This window comes from Palaemon carinicauda, chromosome 30, assembly GCF_036898095.1.
Source record: "Palaemon carinicauda isolate YSFRI2023 chromosome 30, ASM3689809v2, whole genome shotgun sequence".
Lineage (NCBI taxonomy): Eukaryota > Metazoa > Arthropoda > Malacostraca > Decapoda > Palaemonidae > Palaemon > Palaemon carinicauda.
Window position 1 is genome coordinate 46,317,866 of NC_090754.1, and position 23,848 is coordinate 46,341,713.

General features: G+C 38.3%; 2 protein-coding genes across 5 annotated transcripts in view; one reads left to right on the plus strand and one right to left on the minus strand.

Moving 5' to 3' along the window:
• The window catches only part of LOC137623081 (serine/threonine-protein phosphatase 4 regulatory subunit 1-like), a 380,975-nt gene extending 379,124 nt beyond the window's left edge, over positions 1-1,851 (plus strand). Inside the window, exon 17 of the mRNA XM_068353734.1 lies at positions 176-1,851. Coding sequence (XP_068209835.1) covers positions 176-324 — 149 coding nt within the window. The 3' untranslated portion in view covers positions 325-1,851. The remainder of the gene's footprint in view (positions 1-175) is intronic.
• Positions 1,852-2,178: 327 nt separating this feature from the next.
• Positions 2,179-23,848, minus strand: part of LOC137623080 (uncharacterized protein C7orf50 homolog) — a 48,364-nt gene continuing 26,694 nt past the window's right edge. For 2 of the 4 annotated variants that reach the window (XM_068353732.1, XM_068353731.1), the window contains one exon: positions 20,675-22,322. In XM_068353732.1, coding sequence (XP_068209833.1) covers positions 22,064-22,322 — 259 coding nt within the window. In that variant the 3' untranslated portion in view covers positions 20,675-22,063. Of the gene's footprint in view, positions 2,381-20,674; positions 22,323-23,848 lie in introns of those variants that run through there. The other 2 variants (XR_011040544.1, XR_011040545.1) reach the window with 2 other exon arrangements.

Below are 23,848 nucleotides of genomic sequence, written 5' to 3' on the forward strand. Positions count from 1 at the left end.
AGGACAAAATGCATGAATTAATAGGATATTTAATTGGAAAATATTTATCGTATAAAAAATGTTTTAGAAATTCACTTTTGAGGGAATATTTTTGTTGCCGATTTACATATTTCAAACTACACATTTTACTAATGTTAGATTGTTATTACTAATGTCTCCTTTTGGGTAATTGCAGATTACTGCCAGAATCCTGAAAATTATGCAGCTTCAAGCGTACAAGAAACATTAGAAAAACTGCAGCACGATGAAGATAGAGATGTGGTGCATTTTTCTCGATATCCTGTTAGTACAGAAACGCTGATTCCTCAGGATCCATCTTTATAATGGAGGCTTAGAGATTAGGTAGTATATTACTATTATTACCAATTACATAACTGAGCAGTTGCAAAAGCAAAAAAAAAAATATTTTTTCAAGTTGATTATGTTTTGCTATTTTTACCTTAAGAAAGAAATAAAACTACCTTCAATTTTCTGTAAATGGTTTCACATTGAAGACCATGCTGTTCTGAATTCTCTTTCCTATATTTATAACCAAGTCACTTACGTGATATCCCTTATGACTGGTGCAGTAATGTCTAACTGACCCATAGTAAGGTGTTTGGGTAGGCTGTGCATTGTGGTAGCAACTTGAACCTTGTTGCTTAGTATATTTTATATTTCATCTTTTTGGATAAGTAAATTGTGCCAATACAATTTACACTGCTCAAAGTTCGGTAAGAACTGTTAACAAATGTAAAAAGATCCAGAGCGTCTAGTGGTTGGACCTGAATTTGTGGGTTGTAGTTTCCACTTTGGTAAGATGAATTTTTCTTTAGACTTGCTCTAAAAAGCCACAAGTCGGTTCATCCAGGACATTATCTACACAGTAAATATTTTCTTGTAATATCTATTCTTTTAAATTTTAGATTTCTTATTTTCAAAATCTTAAGTTCTTATATGATAATGGGTGGTATTTATATACATAATGTATTATATTCTTTTTGAATTTAAGACTGCTTCTTTTGTAACTGATATGTATATGTGATTGTATAATTTCATTGTCATGATTGAATTGCCAACAATGAAAATCAGGAATCAGGCATGAATGTCAGAACTAGATTTATTCATTATACTATTTAGAATCATGTATACTCCTTTCATTGGACTTTTTTATTAGTTGACTGAATGTTAATTGTGCACTGCATTAGCTGTTCAGAATTTTAATTCAAAATCTGTTTTAAGAGCCATTCCATATTTGTACCATCATTTCGAGTACTGGTAACCAGTGATACGTGCATTTTGCTATTATGTTCTACAGATACCTGATAAAAATAAGGTCAGTTAGCTTAATATTTACTTTTAACTTTAGTCCCAAAATTTTCAATAAGTTTGTCCATGTCACTGTTCATCCTCTTAAAATTGTAATAACTTAGGACCAATCAAATGCTGGTTGAAGTCACAATGCACTGCACTTGGTCATGGCCATCTTAATTTTTTTTCAGGTTTCCTTCTTAGTACAGTTATTGCAGAACCTGCAATTGATATATAACCTTTTGCATTTCTTGCAAAAATCAACAGGGACTTAACTTTAATCTCGAGTGAGCATGTGTGATAATAATCTATGATGCCTCTCAGAGTATACCTATAACATCCTTCTTTGGCACTCAAAAAAGTTTCCTAATTGTCTGTATATGTTATGTAAGAAAGTCATATATTTTTTGTAATCACATTTATGATACAAATTTTGTGCCATTATGGGACTTTGTTGACAACTCCATATAAGGTTCTGATCACTGTTTTCATTTTCATTGTCTTGTAAACTCATTGTAAATTAATCATATTGTACAGGTATGAATAAAAAATTATTATGGATATGGTTTTTCCTATATCATCTGTAGTGATAAACTCCAAGTTTTAATACTTATTTTGGGCCTGACTTGTAAGTACATCATGGATAAATAAATGAATATGGGGTGTCCCCTAATTAAGAATGAAATGACTAATCTCCCTCCAAAACCCCAAATTCACTCCAGTATTCCTAGAGATGCTTTTGAACAGAATTTGATAATTTGCATTTAAATAATTTTATATTTATTGCAAATAAGTTTTAAACTTTGAGAACTTGTAACTAGAGGGCTTACTGTCAAGTTGAAATCAAAGGCAGCATAAATGTCAACAATAAATAAATTCAGGTTATTAATGTGCATCAATCAGATTTAAGATTTTTATACAAATACAGACCTTTACTTTCACTTGAGTACCATTGCTGCTCGACAGTGTCTGCTGGGTTATTGATAAGGACATGAACTAAACTGGTTCTTACAACAATGTGGAATGCCTGATCCTGCCCATCAGTCTTCAGCTGCTCTACATTACATTTAGTTGATGGTAAAACATATTTCTGAAACCAAAATATATCTTATATCTCGGGGTATTTAGATAACTACAAATCATCAAGAATTACAGCAAGCTTGACTACGATACTTAATTGCAAAACTTGAATGCTTTTCAAAACCATTGGATTAGATTTATTCAATTTGGGCTATATTACTGGGGCACAGTGGTTTGTTTGGCCATTTGGAATTTCCATGAATGAATATAAAAATTTATCTATAGGGATTTTTCTCCCAAAAAGAAAGCCTCCGAGTAAGAATCCCACTATTCTTCCAATCTGAGACTTGAAGAGGACCAAGAGCCATTTTTTTGGCAATAACCACTCTTGCAAATAAGGAGTGGTACAGTAGCTCATTGGATAATAAAAGTGAATTTCACAAAAAGAATAACACATTAACCATGGTTAACGTGAGTCCTAGCGTTTTTTCTTTGCCTGGTAGTATTTTCTGAGGACAATAATTTGGACAGTTTTTAAACAATTGGGAGGTTCCTAGGTGATGTGTATGACCTTTGCATTCAACCTGCAGTTGCCTGGGCCTGACAAATGTTGGTCCAGGTTAAGTTTCAAGTGTGACAGAAGACCTCATCAAAATTAAAAAGTATGATGCACAAATCCACTTGTCACCTGTTCTAGGAGTTAGGGCAGAGCTAACAATGGCAAGCCATAAACTTAACAGAAATTGGAGATTTTGTTCAGCATCATATGAGTGCAATCACTGGAAAGGTCTCAGAGTATGGATGGGGAGATTACTGAATGGACACTTCTGGGGAGAATATTCTGGTAAGTGATATATCGTCATCAAGAGTATGGAACAGAGGAAGCAAATATTTACAGCAAAGCCCCTAAGTGACATCAGTTAGAATGGGAATAGCAACCAATAAATGTTGATTTCAGAAAAGGATAACAATGTGGTCAAGATGGTACTAGACAGGCTCAGTGAATTCTCAATCTTAATCTGTCAGATAGTGTAGCTGGGGGATCCACAAACAAGAAAAAATATAACGGTTGAATGGCTTCCCAGTGGCAGGCTTTATGGACCAAATCCATAAAAGTACAAGATTTGTACTTGCCTCTGGTCATGCAATTCAAATTTGTACATGGATTTGATATGTCGGTTTTACAAACCTTCATAATAAAGGACTCTATAATAAGTGAATATTTTAAAACCATGTTATCTTTCAAAAATCGAAAGAACCATATTGTAGCTACAAGAATTAGTGCCATACAGTAAAATGATGTACCAATAAATAATAAAACCAGCATATTTTGTATAAACTATTTCAATCAACATGTAACAAACTGTAAGCATGCATTCAACTTCTAATCCCTCAAATGATCCTTAACATTGAAATATTTTAGGTCACTTAATAAAGAAATTACAAAAAAAAAAAAAAAAAAACAATTTGCATTGAAATCAAGTCAAAAGGTATGTCTACTGACAGATGAACAAATTTCATATGAATACTAAGTCTTAGGATATAGATCAATGTAAGAAATTTTCTAAGAATTCTCATCTTTTTCAAAAGTAATTATATAATTTTTAGAGAACTAACAAACAATTACATACAGTATATCAAATATTTCCATATAATCTTGAGTACAAAATAAAAAATTTCAACATCAAAAACTAAAAGTTTATAACATACAGTAGTGGCTTGGTTAAACAACTTTGGCAGACCGATAATACCATAAGGCACCCATTATAATATAAAGTTGAGCAGATTCACTTTAATTTTCAACCAAAATCTTGTAAATACGATGGAAAAAAACATTTGTGAAAGTTTCAGTAGAAAATAATTAAGGAAAAAGTTCCCTAACCTCCCATTAAGACTTATCTTAATGAATAAAAATTTAAGTTTTTCACAAATAAATGATAGTTAGTATGATAAACTTTTCTTTATGATGGGTGAATACCTTGACTGTAATAGCTTTAAAGAACACATACAAACAGAAAAAAACTAGCAACAAAACACAACCTGCTTGGCAAGTTAGCCAATACCAGCTTGGGAGCAGCTCTAGCAGTCTGGTATTCTACTACAGAATATTGTTCACCAGAGTGGGAAAGATCATGTCCCTCAACGAAAGTGAATTCAAAGCTTAATGGAGCCTGTCAAATAAGCATGCACATTAAAGGCAACACCCCTAGCATATTTTTATAGACTGGCCAGTATCACACCACCTAAAATTCAATGAAATGCTATTGCTAAAAATGAAAGGGTCAAAGAGATTAATGATCCAAGGCATTCAGTTCGTGGACATCAGGCAACAAGACGACAAAAATCAAGAAAAAGCTTCATGGCCGTAGAGGGTCCTGAACATCTAAAGTATGCTGTCTACCAGTTGATGAAATAGATAGAGTGACTGTAATTTAGCCAATGAACCACTACCTGACCTTAGCAAACACCAACCTTGTGGAACATCCCTCAACAGGAAGGAATGAACCACCTTCGATCAAGTTAGATCAAGGGATCTTACTTCAGAAGTGGGGATATGTCACCAATGCTGATTTCCCCACACCAGACCATAAACCACATTCTGTGCCACTGTTTACTGTAACCTGCATGTTCTGATCCAGATCTACAGGAAGCAAATGACAGCCATTGAATCATGAGTGGTGTAATAAATTATGAAGAGTAGCCTCAGGAAAACCATGGAGTGCTGGAGGCCAACAGGAATTGGAAAAGCTTATAAAGTAATGCCTAGAGTGCACTGCATGACGAATATTGCCTAGGTACATACATACATATACCAAGGCACTTCCCCCAATTTTTGGGGGTAGCCGACATCAAACAAATGAAACAGAAAAGGGGACCTCTCCTCTCTACGTTCCTCCTAGCCTGAGAAGGGACTCAACCCACCCTCCCACATTATCCACCACAGATGAAGCTTCATAATGCTGAATCCCCTACTGCTGCTACCTCCACGGTCATCTTAGGCACCGGAGGAAGCAGCAGGGCCTACCGGAACTGCGTCACAATTGCTCGCCTCATTCCTATTTCTAGCACGCTCTTGCCTTTCTCACATCTGTCCTCCTATCACCCAGAGCTTTCTTCACTCCATCCATTCACCCAAATCTTGGCCTTCCTCTTGTACTTCTCCCATCAACTCTTGCATTCACCATCTTCTTTAGCAGACAGCCATTTTCCATTCTCTCAACATGGCCAAACCACCTCAACACATTCATATCCACTCTAGCTGCTAACTCATTTCTTACACCTGTTCTCACCCTCACTACTTCGTTCCTAACCCTATCTACTCAAGATACACCAGCCATACTCCTTAGACACTTCATCTCAAACACACTCAATTTCTGTCTCTCCGTCACTTTCATTTCTCACAACTCCAATCTCATACAGAACTCTCTCTACATTCATGCCCAACCCTCTATTATTTACTACTCCTTTAACTGGCCCCAACACTTTGCATCCTTCATTCACTCTCTGACGTACATCTGCTTCCACTCCACCATTTGCTGCAACAACAGACCCCAAGTACTTAAACTGATCCACCTCCTCAAATAACTCTCCATTCAACATGACATCCAACCTCGCACCACCTTCCCTTCTCGTACATCTCATAACCTTACTCTTACTCACATTAACTCTCAACTTCCTTCTCTCACACACTCTGCCAAATTCTGTCACTAATCGGCCAAGCTTCTCTTCCGCGTCTGCAACCAATACTGTATCATCCGCAAACAACTGATTTACCTCCCATTGATGGTCATTCTCGTCTACCAGTTTCAATCCTCGTCCAAGCACTCGAGCATTCACCTCTCTCACCACTCCATCAACATACAAGTTAAACAACCACGGCGGCATCTCACATCCATCTCAGCCCCACTCTCACCGGAAACCAATCGCTCACTTCATTTCCTATCCTAAAACATGCTTTACTACCTTAGTAAAAACTTCTCACTGCTTGCAACAACCTTCCACCAACTCCATACAACCTCATCACATTCCACATTGCTTCCCTATCAACTCTATCATATACTTTCTCCAGATCCATAAACGCAACATACACCTCCTTACCTTTTGCTAAATATGTCTCGCATATCTGCCTAACTGTAAAAATCAGATTCATACAACCCCTACCTCTTCTAAAACCACCCCGTACTTCTAAGATTGCATTCTCTGTTTTATCCTTAATCTTATTAACCATACACTTTTCCAACTACACTCAACAAACTAATACCCCTTGAATTACAACACTCAAGCACATCTCCCTTACCATTATCTAATGGTACAATACATGCACAAACCCAATCTACTGGTACCATTGACAACACAAAACACATATTAATCAATCTCACCAACCATTCAAGTACAGTCACACCCCCTTCCTTCAACATCTCAGCTCTCACACCATCCATACCAGATGCTTTTCCTACTCTCGTTTCACCGGCACCTCAACACCTGCAACAGCAATTATATCTCCCTCCCTATTGTCCTCAACATTCAGTTAACTTTCAAAATATTCCACCCACCTTTTCCTTGCCTCCTCTCCTTTTAACAACCTTCCATTTCCATCTTTTACTGTCTCTTCAATTCTTGAGCCAGCCTTCCTTACTCTCTTCACTTCTTTCCAAAACGTCTTCTTATTCTCTTCATATGAACGACCCAATCCCTGACCCCACCTCAGGTCAGCCGCCCTCTTTGCCTCACTTACCTTGCGCTTTACTTCCACATTTTTCTCTCTATATTTTTCAAACTTCTCTACACTATTACTCTGCAGCCATTCTTCAAAAGCCCTCTTTTTCTCTTCCACTTTTACCTTCACTCCTTCATTCCACCATTCACTGCCCTTCCTCATGCTGCTCCAACAAACTTCTTGCCACACACATCACTTGCAATCCCAACAAAATTTTCTTTTACTAACTTCCACTCCTCTAAATTACCAGTTTCTCTTACTTTCACTTCGTCATATGCTATTTTCAACCTTTCTTGATATTTACTTTTTACCCCCGGTTTTATCAGCTCTTCAACCCACGCTAGCTCCCTTTTGCTACAACTAATTTTCCTTCCACCAAAAAATGATCAGACATACAGTTAGCCATACCCCTAAACATGTGCACATCTTTCAATCTTCCAAACATTCTTTTAGTTATCAACACAATCCATTAATGCCCTTTCTACCACTCTTCCATTTGCCACTCTTACCCATGCATACTTATTTTTATCTTTCTTTTTGAAAAAGTTAGAACTTATCACCATCTCTTGCTCAACACACATATCTACCAGTCTCTCACCACTCTCATTTACACCTGGTACGCCATACTTCCCAATGACACCTTCTACCTCTCCAGTGCCCACTCTAGCATTTAAGTCACCCATGACAACTACATAATTCCTTCTACCCAGTCCTACATTCCCTACCCAACCTAACCCTTACCCATATTAACCTAGATGATATCTCCTTCCATTCCACTACTTTACCTGTCATCCATTCACTCAGCAATAAAGCCACACCCTCTCTTGCTCTTCCCCTTTCCCAGACACTCCACCAGACATTTCACCAAACATCACTTCACCCTTCCCTTTTATCTTTGTCTCACACAAGGCCAACATATCCATCCTTCTATTCCTAAACATACTTCCAATCTCACATCTTTTACTCTCTACCGTACTACATCCACGCACATTCAAACACCCCAAAACTAGAGTGCGGGGAGCAGTCACTCTCCCCCCAGCTCCACCTCTTTCATGATGTCTCACAGGATTGTAAATACAAGAGAGGGGGTTCCTAGGCCCCTCGTCCCGTCCCTTTTAGTCGCCTCTTACGACACGCAGGGATACGTTGGCGCTATTCTAATTGTTTTTATGTCCCCGCAGCCACAGGGGGCATTATTCAATAATAATGCTAAGAAACGACTCACCCACTCCCAACGGTTTGAGTTTGAAAACAAGAGGCTTATGATTACTAAAATCAAGGCCAAACATAAGAATTTCCTGACCACAATCAAGGGATTTCTGTACAGCATTGGAGATTGTAAGACGGACATCACAGGCTTCGATGTCTTTACAGAAACCAAATTGCAAACTAAGGAACAGATGATTACTTTCAGCAAACCTATTAAGACATTTAGCCAAAAGACATTAAAGAACTTTAGATAATATGGGAGTTATAGAAATTGGGCAGTAATCAGTTGGACTCGAGCTACTACAAACACATTTACATAGTGTAGTAACGTTACCAATTCTCCAACAAGTCCTTAAAGCTCCACTTCTTGCTAACTTGCGCAAAATAACAGATAACTTTGGAGCTAAGAAATCGGCAGAAATCTGGGTCTACACCTCCATAAGCATCATGGTCCATCAAGAGATCAAAAAGCTAAACTAGTTGGCTTAGCATCAGGAAAACAGGAATGAGGAAGTTTGAGTTTCTCATTACTCTGCTTACTGTCAAACACATCAGCCAAAAAGGTTGCCTTTTCCTTTGGACAGTGAGTGACAGAGCCATCAGGTTTAAGTAAAGGAGGAACTGTTGCATCTACACCAAAGAGTGCAGATTTAAGGGTAGTCCACCACTAATGCTCCTGGGTTATAACAGAAAGGGTTTCTTTTATGGTTAAATTGTATTCCTTTTCAGTTGAAGCATAAACTCTCTGAGCAAAAGCTCTAAGCTAGGATTCCAGGTCAACTCTGATTTGTTCCTTCCAAAGATGATACGGCCCCTGCTTCTCCAAATAAGCACATCTACAATCATCACTGAACCATGGTTTGTCCTTCACTCGGTACCTTTGCACACAAGAAGGCATACACCTATCAATTATGTTGACTAGATTATCATTCTAAGGGAAAATAGGATCAACACTACTATACAAGTTTCTATAGAAATAATTGAAGACCCCCTTAGTTTACAAATAGTGGTAGGAATTTATAAAACCATCATGGTTTATAAAGTATCTGTGCCATACATTCCGGTATAATTGGACAACATTTTAATCTATTACCTTGATAATGATAAAATTTAAACTGGTCACAATTACTAAGCAACAAATACTGTAATACAAAAATCACAAATTATTAGTAATTTGTATTTTTCCTAACATACTTACCGAGAAACACTTTCTTAGGAGTTACCTGGAACCTCCTCTCAACCGACCAGTTTTGTGTAGTTTACCCTACTCCCATTTTCTGTAATGGTAGGCTTAGCGGAAGGACACGTGCCCTGAGGGCAAACCCCAGGTAGGCCACATATGAGCTTGGGTCGTGATCTCCAGTAAGTTCTCTGGTCGCATCGTGATACCATCAAGGATATTGATATTGTTGACTCTGACTAAGATGCAAATTAAATGATAATGAACTTCCAAAACACTCCATGCCATAATTATTAAGAGAACCATGAGAATGGGATCTTGATAAACTTGTCCATTGAAGGGGAAAAATAGGAAAATTTAAAGATTTTAAAAATTTTACATGGAAAGGTCGATTAAACCAAACTCCTGGAGAAGAAATAATATGAACATCAGCTGAGTATAGAAATAGTAAAAATTCTAAAAGCAATTTGTATTTTTCCTAACTATACAAACCTGAGTCATTACATGGGTTACTTTAACCCTTTTACCCCCAGGCTCTTTGGAAATTTCCAACCCTTAACCCCCCGGGGGTGATTTTTTTCCCACCACATTTTGCAGTATATTTTTTTTAAATTGCTCTAACAGCCTTAATTTTTGTCATAGAGAGGTCAGGTTGGTCTCATTCTCTTGGAAAATGCCTGAATTTTTTTCAAAAAATTATCAAAAATATGAAAAAAATAATTTTTATAGCATTTTTTTGCAAGGACGTACCGGTACGTCCATAGGGTATAGGGATGGGTTTTGTGAAACGTACCAGTACGTCCTTTGGGGGTAAAAGGGTTAAGTTCCATTTTCTATGACCAAACAATTAGAAAAGGGTTCGGTTGCATCATAACTGAATAGCTAACAACTCCACTGCCGAGCGGTGTTATCTGTTATTATTATTATTGTTACTATAATTATTACAACCATTATTATCCAGGGAAAGCCCCAGTATACGATGGAATAACTGCCAAGATGATAATGGCCGAAAATTAAGCGACTCACAGAGGACAAGATTATTTTGTAGAATGTGGCATGAAGAGGCAAAACCTGATGAATGGGAGTTAGGAGTGTTGGTGAAAATGGCAAAAAAAGGAGACCTAATTGATTGCAATAACTACAGTGGCATAAAACTTATGTCAGTTATGAAAATATATAGTATGCTCATTCTAAAGAGACTGGAGAGAAAGACTGATGAAAAGCTGAGAGATGAACAAGCAGGATTTAGAAAAGGTAGAAATTGCACTGACCAAATTTTCATTTTGAGACATGTTGTACAGCAATATGTAGAATATAGAAATCCACTTTTGATGGCATTTATGGACAATGAAAAAGCCTTTGATAGTGTACAAGGGCCAATTTTATGAAGAGTCCTGCATTATTATGGAATTCCTCTTAAATTTGCTCATGAGCATAGCAAGTGCAAAGTTAATGTTAATGGAGTCCTAACAAATGAATTTCCAGTGAACAGCGGAGTACTCCACAGGAATGTGTTGTCACCTATATTGTTTATCCTCCTCATGGATTTTGTAATGCGTAGAACAGTCAGAGATGGTAGAGATGGATTGGACTGGATTAGTGATAGGAATTTAGCAGACCTAGAGTATGCTGATGATGCTGTCCTTGTTAGCAGAACACCACAGGATTTGCAATTCTCGCTTACCAGAATGCATGAAATCTCACATGAGGTTAGGCTGAAGATAAATAGAAGAAAGACAGAGATAATGAGAATGGAGTATGGAATGGAAGATGAAATATCATTGGAAGGAGAAAGGATTAATGAGGTAGAATCATTTAAGTCTTTAGGAACTATGATCTCCAATAGTCTTTAGAATTAGAGTTTAGTGAAAGATTAAAAAAACCAAATCAAACAATGGCTGGGTTAAGTAAAATTTGGAAATAAAATCATCTGAAATTACATATAAAAATCAGACTATACTGTATAATTATCAGCTTAGTGAGATCAGTGTTAATGTATGGACATGAGTCATTGTATGACAATGAAAAAATCTCCAATACATTCAGTAGATTTGAAAACAAAGCCCTCAGAAGGATATTGGGAGTTACATGGCAGGACAGGATTAGAAATGAAACTATAAGAGACATTAGAGTGTCATATGCAGATGAGATCATGATGAGGGGTAGATGGAGATGGTTTGGGCATGCTCTTCGCACTCCCCAAGAGAGATTACTGTAGTTCATCAAACGTTCAGCTGGGCTCCACAAGGCACTAGAAAAGTTGGAAGACCCAGATCTACATGGCTGAGCATTATGAAATACCAAGTAGGAGATGATGAATGGGGAAGTATTAAATTAAAAGCTCAAGATAGAGACGACTGGTGAAATCGAACTGAGGCCCTCTCCATCAATAGGCGTAGGAGAGGATGATGATGATGATGATCATTATTACTATTACATGCTAAACTATGACCCTAATTAGAAAAGCTAGATTCTATAAGCCCAAGATCTCTAACAGGGAAATATAGCCCAGTGAAGAACGGAAACAGGGAAATATAGAAATTATAAGAGAAGTAATAAACAAACAAAATAATATATACTAAGAACAGTAACAACATTAAATTAGATCTTTCATAAATAAACTATATAAACTTCAAAAAACAGTTGAGAGAAATAAGATATAACAGCGTGCCAGTGTGTACCCTCAAGCAAAAGAACTCTAATCCAAGACAGTGGAAGTCCATGGTAGAGGCTATGGCACTACTAAAGAATTGAGAACAATGCTTTGATTTTGGAGTTTCCTTCTCCTAGAAGAGCTGTTTACCATAGCTAAAGTCTATCTTCTATCCTTCCCATGAGGAAAGTACCCACTGAACAATTACATTGCAGTAGTTAACCCCTTGAGCGAAGAGTTCTTTGGTAATCTCCGTGTTGTCAGGTGTATGAGGACAGAGGAGAATGTGGAAAGAACAGGCCAGACTATTCGTGTATGTGTAGGCAAAGACAAAATGAGCCGTAACCAAAGAGAGGGATCCATTGTAGTATTGTCTGGCCAGTCAAACGACCCGCTCTCTAGAGCTAGTATCTCGATGGGGGACTGGTGCCCTGGCCAACTTACTACCTGTTGCTGTACATTAGGCCTCACTCTACTTTGGTCAGACTTGTGGGGTGGTTGAGGTGGGACCTTTGCTTAAGTGACTCGGGTTTGTCTTTTTATTTACCAAGGCACTGCCCCCAATTTTGAGGGGTAGCCGACATTAAACAAACGAACAAAAGAGGACCTTTCCTCTCTCCGCTCCTCCCAGCCTGAAGAAGAAATAAGCCGAGTTTGGCTGGTACTGCTAGGGTGCCTTATCCACCACAGATGTAGTATCATACACTGAATCCCCTACTGCTGTTACCTCCGCGGTCACCAAGGCGCCAGAGGAAGCAGCAAGGCCTACCAGAATTGCGTCACAATCGCTCGCCATTCCTTCCTATCTCTATCCTCCTATCACCCAGATGTTTCTTCACTCCATCCATCCACCCAAACCTTGAAAGGCCATTGTGCTTCTCCCATCAACTCTTGCATTCCTCACCTTCTTTAGCAGACAGCCACTTTCCATTCTCTCAACATGGCCAAACCACCTCAACACATTCATATCCACTCTTACTGCTAAATCATTTCTTACACCCGTTCTCACCCTCACTACTCCGTTCCTAACCCTATCTAATCGAGATACACCAGCCATACTCCTCAGACACTTCATCTCAAACATTCAATTTATGTCTCTCCGTTACTTTCATTCCCCACAACTCCGATCTATACATCACAATTGGTACAATCACTTTCTCATACAGAACTCTCTTTACATGCATATCCAACCCTCTATTCTTTACCACTCCCTTCACTGGCCCCAACACTTTGCATCCTTCATTCACTCTCTGACATACATCTGCTTCCACTCCACCATTTGCTGCAACAACAGACCCTAAGTACTTAAACTGATCACCTCCTCAAATAACTCTCCATTCAACATGACATTCAACCTCGCACCACCTTCCCTTCTTGTACATCTCATAACCTTACTCTTACCCACATTAACTCTCAATTTCCTTCTCTCACATACCCTTCCAAACTCTGTCACTAATCGACCAATCTTCTCATCCGAGTCTGCAACCAGTACAGTATCATCCGCAAACAACAATTGGTTTACCTCCAATTTATGATTATTCACGTCCTATCACTTTCAATCCTCGTCCAAGCACTCGAGCATTCACCTCTCTCACCACTCCATCAACATACAAGTTAAACAACCATGGCAACATCACACATCCGTCTTAGTCCAACTCTCACCGGAAACCAATCGCTCACTTCATTTCCTATCCTAACACACGCTTTACTACCTATGTAGAAACTTTTCACTGCATGCAACAACCTTCCATCAATTCCATATAACCTCATCACATTCCACACTTTCTCCAGATCCATAAACGCAACACACACCACCTTACTTTTTGCTAAATATTTCTAACTGTAAAAAACTGATTCATACATCCCCTACCTCTTCTAAAACTGCCCTGTACTTCTAAGATTGCATTCTCTGTTTTATCCTTAATCCTATTAAACACATATAAAGCATATTAAAATGTATAATAAGCATACATCTTAAATGTATTATTTCAATACTAAACTCTTGAACATTATTACACTACAAAATAAAACATTTGCCACACTGATGAAATATAGTACATAATTTTCAACCAACCAATGTTAGTGTTTATAAATTATATACACATCAGCAAAGTTTTGAAATATGCTGTAACTAAACTTTATTCCATATCATCATTTGAAATATACCAACATTAAGCACAAAGTGTTTAACAAAAAATACAATACAGTATGTGATGGCATAAAACATGCAAGGGCATATTACAAGCATCCAGCTTCATCAGAATATCTTAAGAATTCTTTAGTTCTTATTGTGCTTAACATTGGCAAAAAAAAAAAAAAAAATGACAATTCACAAATCCAACAAATGATTATTATAAGCTTCTACTGTATGAAGAAATACAAATTTAAAAAATTATTTGTATATTTCCTAGCTGTACAAATGTGAGTCCTTTTCATGGGTAAGCTCTTGGTATACTTTGTTCCAACCACGTAGAAGAAAACTGATGGGCATGGCAACAATGTATGGTTGTGCCATGGTTCCACCCACGCAACAGCGAGGCAATGCCGATGTCAATTCCTCACTTGTCTTATGGTTGAGACTAGTGCGGTGGCAGAGGCAACAATAAAATAAAATGATTCAGGATTGTATACCTACGGAAAAGTAAAATTTTTAGAATTTGAAGTTTGTTCGAAAGCGAATACAAACCTTCGTATTTCTAATGGAGAGTCTTCCTTAGTTGGAAGTCCCAATGTCAGAAAAAGGGTGATTGTTTGACCCTTTGCCCAGAGAGGTTATACTCGGGTCTGATAAGAGGCAAGGGCAAACATAAATCCTCAAGCGACATGAAAATTAGTGACACTGTCCTGCCCGACAAAGAATACGATGCTTTGAAATACACAATCATATGTATTATAAAATCATAGCTAAATTTTATAATGTACAATTCAAAGAGGTTCAAGTGTCCATCAATTCTGAGAGGTGTACTCACCTGCTCGAGTATCCCTCAGTGCTGATACTCCCATGACCACGAGAGTTAGGATGGGGCGAAAGGTCAATTCCTTTCGGCTCCTACATCAGGTAAAGAACTGATGAGTTCACACTGGGTTAACTGTGCTGCAGAAGTTGTTTCTATACCATCTGTTGGGCAGTCACTATCCCACACCAGGTATTAATAAGCAACAGATGAGTATACACTACGATAATTGCGCTGTCACTACAGGACCTAGAGAGTAGGTGTCTAGGGTCTTATAGACACCATTTATCAAATAGTGAGCAGGAAAGGTAGTCTTCCTCTTTCCAGTTCCTGCTTTAGGTACCTGCAATACCGGGTGGGTTCTTGTGGAAAGTAATGTTTTCGGAGAGACCAGAGATATCATGAGCCCTGTATAGGCCTCAAGATGCTTCTGCCAAGGGTTTGTATACTTCATAATAGTCTCTCACAGTCAGAGAGATATTGTATTTTTGGTTACACTCTTCTCCTTACATTTGGTGTTAACAAATAGGTTGGAGACACCAGGACAATAAAGTATACTCTTTATTGAATAGAGACGTACTGCCCTAACAGGGCATAGTTATACATCCTCAGTCATCAATCTCTTCTCGAATGATGAAAGTGTGCAAATCAGTTGTCACAAAAAAGCTGGATTTTGGGTGTTGTGGGAAGCTGCAATCATGGCAAGCCCATAAATATCGTAAGCCCCAGGAGGGGCGTTGGTAAACTCTTCTTCCAGGAGCTTGAAAACTCATAATAGTCTCTCTGTTCATGTCTATGAAGTGGTTATTGCAAAACGCTAAGGTTGTGGCAACACCACGAATGTCATGACCTTTGGGAGGGTCCCCGAGTCGACACTTCTCCTAAAGATATATGCCCTCATAATGACATAACCAGAGAGGGATTGTGACCTTGAAGCCTCCCTTCTTGTTTTGACTTGTGCCAAACAAACAAGATAGGGAAGGACAGGTAGCAGGGAGCAGTCGTCTTAAAGTATAAGTGAACTGCTCTTAAAGGACAAAATAACAAGGTGTCTGGATCATCAGTTAACTCCTTTAATGCCGATATTGTAAAGGAGTCAAATATGGTACATTAATATCAAGATTTTGGATCGGCTACAAAATTTGGTACAAAAGTAAATGACAGATCTTTCCACCCCCTGGAGTATAAAACAAGATGATACGTCACGTACCTCGTTCACTCTTTTTAACACAGGCTAGAGCTAAAGGATAACCATCTTTAGTATCAAGTCTACATCTGATGTCTTGCTGAAGGAGCAACAGGTGCCATTATAGTTCTTGAGGAAGCCATGGTTGCCACAAAACCATGTATATCAGGCTTTTGGAGGGCCCAGTATGCACATTTTTCAGATGAGTATGCTCTTATAAACATCAAGAATAGTAGTCTAGAGTAGTGCGGTGTTCTGTAAATAACCTGTCACAGAGGTGGGACAACATTTTCTTGAAAACCTATATGTAGGACAGAGATCTGGAAGTTACTTGGTGTTAGTTTTGAAGAGCCCTACTTCCAGAAAAGTTTCTGGATAACCTTCAAGTATGAAGAGATAATTACAAAACTGCTGTGTGGAACTTCCTTATGTGCAGTTATCATAGCAGCATTGGCCAATTTGGAAGCTCCCTTGAAACTTTAATGATATGATCTAGAAAGATTGGGTACCACTTTACATAAAGCCATGTTTATCCGGAGGCCTTGTGGCATTTGAATCTTGTATAGGATTTGAAAGATTAGGCAGAACTGGGGAAAGTCCTAACAGTCCATTCCATCCCAGAGGAGATGGACTGCATCTGAAACTGAATTGGAAAATATGCTGCTGCCAATTTGACATTCAGGTAAAAACCATTAAGTCAAAGAACTCCAAAAGATGGGAATTTTCTCAGAACTTAATAATGATTTACAAACAAATTGAACCAACTATCATCCTAGTCAGTTCAGATTGTCTACTATAACTTTCCTTTTCACTGGGATGCAGAAGGCTGTCACGTGAATGACATTCACTTGTACTCAATGTTGTACTCCCATCGCAAATTATCAAAGGAGGCGAGACATCGTCTCCTTTCTTGTACAGTAGACATATATCCCTACAGTCATGTTATCGCTTATCAACACTACTGAGAGACTATTGATACTTGCTGTAGTGAGGCAAGGTTAGGATTATTAGCCACTTTCAGTTTTAGGTGGTTTATGTAGAACAACTCGTGTCCCTGTGACCATGTTCTTCACACTTGTCTTTCCAAAGGTGGGCACCATATTCGATGTGACATGAGGAAAATGGCGGGTATGGCTCCACTGCCTGTTTCCTCTAAAAAATCTGTGAATGTCTGGGATTAGGTATAAAATCGCTCATGGCCAAGTTAACTGGTCTAGGTACAAGCATTGCAGAAATTAAATTAGTATTTCCATTTCTAGAAAGACCAGAAAGTTATGTTAGTTTCATAGAAGACTGAAAGTTTGTTCCCATTACATCAATTCAAGTTATTGCTGCTCATGAGATGGTGGCCTCAGGTCTCGCTTGCGAGCGAGATGAAATGGCAGCACATGACAAAGGCAGCTCGTTCAGTTGAATATTTATTGTATATTCCCTCAATGATGTTTATAAAAAGCACACGTGGGACTCTTTTATGAATCTGTAGGTGCAGAACTAACAAAGAACTGCTTTCAAGACAAAACGACCAGGTCTGTAAATCCTGGTGAGGTCTACCTAAAAAATCTGGAAAAAGTGGAAGGGGTCTTCTTTGGAGAGAAGCTGGCAGCTGGTTTTAGAGGGGAAGAGTCACCTTTAGGAACTCTAGTAGTCAAAGCAAGCTGCTTCTGTACCTGGTGAAGTAGGCTGATTAGACACACCTCTGTGCATTGCCAGCAAGGCGATACTTTTTAAAATTCTCACCGGGGAGTCTTCTTGCATCATGGAGAAGAAAAACTCCATGATCTTTAATATCTGAACAAAAAAACGATCACCCAAGTTAATCACACCTGTGGGGGGGGAGAGAAATGGAAACCGGTTAAGGTTCATCAAGGCTAGAAAGACTAATGTAATTTGTAATGTCTATTGCTCTGATTGCAAGAGCTGAACACAAAGGATCTACATCAGTTTGTAATATCTCAGGTTCACTAATTATAATTGGTGATAACCCATCAAAACAAAAATCATGCACAAAATGGCTGAATCATTGGGGTATCGGATCTTTGGAAAACTCTGATATGGATGGAACTTCAGGAGAGAGGTCAGGAGTCAGGAAGGAAGGCTTCCCCTTCTTGCTTTTAGCAGAGGAAGACGCATAAGGGGCACGATCCCTCAGTCTTCTGACAAATATTTGATTTCTGCCCTCGAGAGGGCGATCAGTCACTGCAAAATTCACAAGTAGAGGTAAAGGAGCATCATTTACTACAATACCAAGCATGGAGATCTACCTCCACTCAACTCATGAAGGTGGCATAATGACTACCTCCGAGCCAGGCCAGGTTCTCATATTCACTGAGAGATACTCAAACATAAATGTACCGAGAGTAAAGAAAAAAGGATAACACACAGAGCAAAGTGTAGCATTGATAGTAGTCGAAGCAGCAGCTGATTGGACCAGCGACCTCGATATAGCTATAATCTCTAGATCTTGCAACTTAGGGAGCAGAAAATGATAATGTTAAATGATTTAGTCATTCGCTAGCTGTGTACGGTGTAAGGGCAGCTGCATCCGGGTCAATAGGCAGTAAATTCTGGATGCACATAAACCTCCTCCTGCCAAGAGAGTGTAGTCTTGACGACCCCCTTGACCTCAGAGACATGCACTTCTGGGTCTGGCAAGAAACCACCAATTACATAACACCTCCCAGGCACCAGAGCATGGGAACGTTCACCAAAGTCGTCGATATGGAGGATAAGACTTATCTTCATAAAAATATGATGCTGTACCTGGATTTAAATGCCGAGATATTTGCTATAATCATAAATGATTAAGGATCTGGATATGGATCTAGAACCTGATGGGACTGGTTCCTATTTAGAAATTCACTTTAAACTTTCCTTTCTCCGGAATCTCTTCCTGTTCATGGGGAGAGACTAACTCTTAAGCAGACAGAAATCGGTCATGTTAAATTTTGTTAAAATAGATTCGTAATACTATAAGACTGTGCAAAAAGATAAGGTTTTATCTCTTTTCTAACCAAGGACTAATGAAACTTAGATCCTTGCAATCTTACATCATTTCTGAAATAATTGGGGGTTTTCCCCAACTTTCCACTCAAAAATTGTGTATTCACATGTATACAGTAATGAGAAAGAGTAAAGTCCCCGCCATTTAAGTGATAGCTGATCTTGATAAAAGGCTGGGATAACTCTTGGTTTTGCACTCCTTTTCTTATTATATACTATTATAAGATTCTAACTTTTAATAACTCAGTCATTGTTATATTCAGACGGTTTTAACGATGAATAACTGGAGAATCCGAGATCAATACTGTAGTTTTCCTTATTACATGTGTACTTGGATCTGTTGCAGAAAAACAAACGTAATGTTCGATGCATGTTCAACACAAGAACATGTACTAATTGGCATTGCCTTCAGCAGGTACGCATATACTGGGACACATGGCATATTCCTATGGATTTTTAGTATACGCTTCTCCAATACCTGGTGGGAGAACTTACGAAGGGGTTGTGTGGAACTCCAGACGCAGCGATACGCTGGCAATCGCTAAGTCGACAAGATAACCTGTTCATCTTCCAGTATAAAACTAATTCCCCCTCTAGAGAAAATTTCCCGATAAGGACATTTCTGTTACACAGCTTTAAAATTGACGTTGTGCACCATTTGGAGTACACACTTGAGCAGCATATGGAGAGGCGAAACTTCCTGGCTAAAGGAAAAGTCTTCCCGATCTCCTAAATCTAAAACAAAGATTTGATCAAATGAGCTTAGCACAAGTGGTATTTTTATTCGAAGACATGGAATCAGATGCACTTGGATCAGGCCTAGCAAAGAAGGGCTTTGCTTCCTTCCTCTGAGGTTGAAAACCTGTATGAAATAAAAATATATATATATATATTCAACAAATATATATGCCCTGTATATAGATATATATACAGTATATATAAAGGCTGGAGGACGAATCCTTCCAGCCTTCCATAGCTTCCCCATCGCGAGGCCGCCATTTTGCGAACCTCACAAGCTCAATTCACGTCACACCTTTTTCCCATGCCTATATAAAAAAAAAAATGGGTTTTAAGCTCTATACCGTACTGCTCCTTAAGGTGCCGCATGGATGACCTTCAAGACCATCGTAAATTCTCATAAGCACTGGTTTAGTCCTTGTTTGAAAAAGTCACGATCTCAAAACAAAAATGGTAACCAAAAATGAAGTGATTACGTGTCCGACGGTGGTGGTAGCATCGCCTTGCCGATGCATGGCAGGAAGCATAGTGCCACCATACATTGTTGCCATGCCTACCAGTTTTCTTGTATAAGGTTGGTCGGAACAAAAGTGCGCAAAGAACTTGCCCATTAAAATGACAAGGATTAATATTTGTGAAGAAACATATCTATAGTAGGGCTATAACAAATACAAATAGAAGAAATATATATATAAAAAAAAAATGGATGAAGGATAAAAATGATCACTCAAGTAGAATACATTTTATTGACAATTTATGAATCACGGCCATTTGTGGGAAGTCTCCTGCTAAAAGTATCACAGTAACCAGATTTTTTTATCACACTCCTAATTTGCAATAATGTACCATGTTATTTTTTTTCTGTAAAAATAAATGCTCATATTATACAATATTCCCAATAGCAGTGAGATCAGTTGATAAAATAAGGTTGATAACGAAAGAAAATCCTTACGATTTTTTAGTTAAACTTTTCCCGAAATCAACAAAAAAAAATAAAATTGAATAAAAGTAATGAATAACAATTAGTATTGAAAATATAGCCTTTTGTTAGTCTCATGAACTGTGCATGTTTATAATATGTGTTACTAAAAGTAGTGGATAATTAGTGCAAATAAAGTACTGTAGCAGATTTGATCTCATGTATATCTTTATATACAGTAAAGTGTTGTGAGCATTATATGTGAGCATATATTGTACAATACAAAATAGCCAGGAAACCTGCAGTCTTCTCAAGCGTAAATACATACAGCTTATGATACTGTACAAAAATGGAGTCCTGGTTATTTGGAGTAATGTTGCGTATGATCTCTGCAATGGAATTTTTTACTAGCCAGGATGCATACTGAGGTTCCAACTTCCTGAAGTCGGACTTAGCTACAACTTACTGTATACCTAGCAAAGTTATTGCCAAACATTATACATATTGCTCTGTACAATTCTTAATTTTGTACCATCCTGCAATAACGATATCTTCTTGTGCGATTTTACGGACAAAAAGGATCGTACAATTTGATCCCCCCAAGACTCATGTGAGCTTTGAAATTTAAGCAAGATCTAAATATATCTTTGACCACAGTGCACTATAGACTCAGGGCAAGAAAAGAACCATTTGATAAGTCATAAAAAAATGATGTAAGCTCTTCCCTTCATAGTGTTAGACATAAAATGAGTTCTCTACTCTGTCAAGTACACTTACTTTCTCAACTCTCGCCAGAGCATGTCTCCATCTTGATATGACGAAAAATGAAAGAATGCACGTACTGGAAATGAAGCAGATTCACCAAAGGATAAAAAACTCAAAACTGACCCCTACCGTGTCATACTATAAAAATATGTTATTTACACTACATTCCAGACGCTAAAAAAAAGGCAAAAAAAATTATGAGTCACCTGTGAACGTTATGTGAAAACATATGGTTTAATTGCATGTACACCTACAAAAAAATTTGCTTTGCATTTCACTCAAATTACATATTCCTTAAAAGCAGTCCCAAAACTTAAATTTCTCTTATTCTCATGGAAGATGTTTTAATAAAAGAAAATACAATTATCTACATTACCTCATAATTAGCGAGGAAGAATGTTCTATGCAGAGGAAAAATGAAGGCGTTCAGTACTAACTTAACACATTTAACACAGCTTTTGCTCTCTTCAATTTGATACTTCTTTCTTTGGCAGATTCCTCAGTCTCAGTCCGGGTTTCGTTACTGGAAACAATAGCTTGAACCTTTTCCAAACATCTCTGCTTTGACATGCCTTTCATGTCTGCTACATATAGAAGAAAAATTTTAAAATACTGTTTTCCTAGCATGGGCTTCTTGAGGAAATTCTTGATGAGCCAAATGTCACACAGTTTTTTGTACTTCCAGCTGACTCTGAAAAGATGGATAGTAAATAAAAAATATGTTGCTATAAACCTAACTAAGAATTTCTGCATTTCTGCAATTCTATGTTAGTAAAGATTTTCTATAAACACGTCACTTACAATTGAAAACAAAACTGATACAACCTTAAAATTAAAATATTTAGCATACTGAATAACATTACCATTCTTCACGTTAAAATAACATGAACAGTTTGAGTGAACATAAAGATATACAGTATATTCTTCACATCATCATGATAATTTCCTACATGTGCAGTAAACAAAGTACTGTATGTGATACACTAAACAAAATATAACCACTTAAATGCAATTCATATTTTTCCTTTAAAATGGGCAGTATCATCATTGGATATAGAACCACCATTGAAACTGTTAACTAATGTGGTAAGCGCAAGCGAGTAGCCCTGCCTAACCGCCTGTCAATGACTTCACATTTGGCCTTTGGTTCTTGACTGAGAGTGATAATGTAGGTGGGCACTTCAACTTTAAAAGCCCACTAACAGGTGTCTCTTGAAGGTAAGAGTGGAGCCAATACACCTGACCTCATGAGCTGTTGTCCTAGCTGGCACCTAGACTCTCTTGTTAGTCTAGGCATATGATATACAGTAATACCTTGAGATACGAGCGTCCCAACATACGAGAAAATTGAGATACGAGGAGAGTTCCGAGGAAATTTCTATCCTGAGATACGAGGAAAAATTTGAGATACGCAGTACAGTAGTTCCCTATGTGGCCGCGTGTGAGAGAGGCTGCTCACAATGACAGCATCGCTCGGTCTTTCCCGTCGGATCTTCGTCGCGTAAAGTTATCTCCGAGCATCGGCCGTTGTTTTTTTTTTTTGAGTGAATCAGTACATAATTAATTAAATAAACAATGGGTCCAAAACAAGCGAGTGCAAACAAGGGTAGTGAAACGAAAAAGCGTATGATGACAATGGAGATGAAGCATGAAATAATCGCAAAACATGAGAGTGGCGTGAGTGACTGAGCTGGGGCGCCAATATGAGAGGAGTACATTAATAATGTGTGCCATCCTCAAGCAGAAGGATGTTATAAAGAGCACCAAGCCTCCAAAGGAGTAACCATCCTTTCCAAGCTGCGTAGGGATATTCACAACGAGATGGAGAGGCTTCTTTTAATCTGGATAAAGGAAAACAGTTGGCGAGAGACGGCGTGACCGAGACGATTATATGTGAGGTCAGTAGAATCTATGACTTGAAAGGGAAGCAAGCAGCCAAGAAAGGCGAGACTTCGACGCCAGCGGAAGCCTTAAAAGCCGGTCGTGGCTGGCTGGATAATTTCAAGAAACGGTTTGGGATACTGTACACTCGGTTGTGAGGCATGGGGAAGCAGCAAGTTCCGACACAAAAGCCGGTGCGGACTCTGTCACAACCTTTGCTTCAGTTATTGCCCGACATGGCTTCATCCCCCCAACAAGTCTTCAACTGCGATGAAACTGGCCTTTTTTGAAAGAAAATGCCCAGGAGGACTTTCATCACGGCAGATGAGAAGAGAC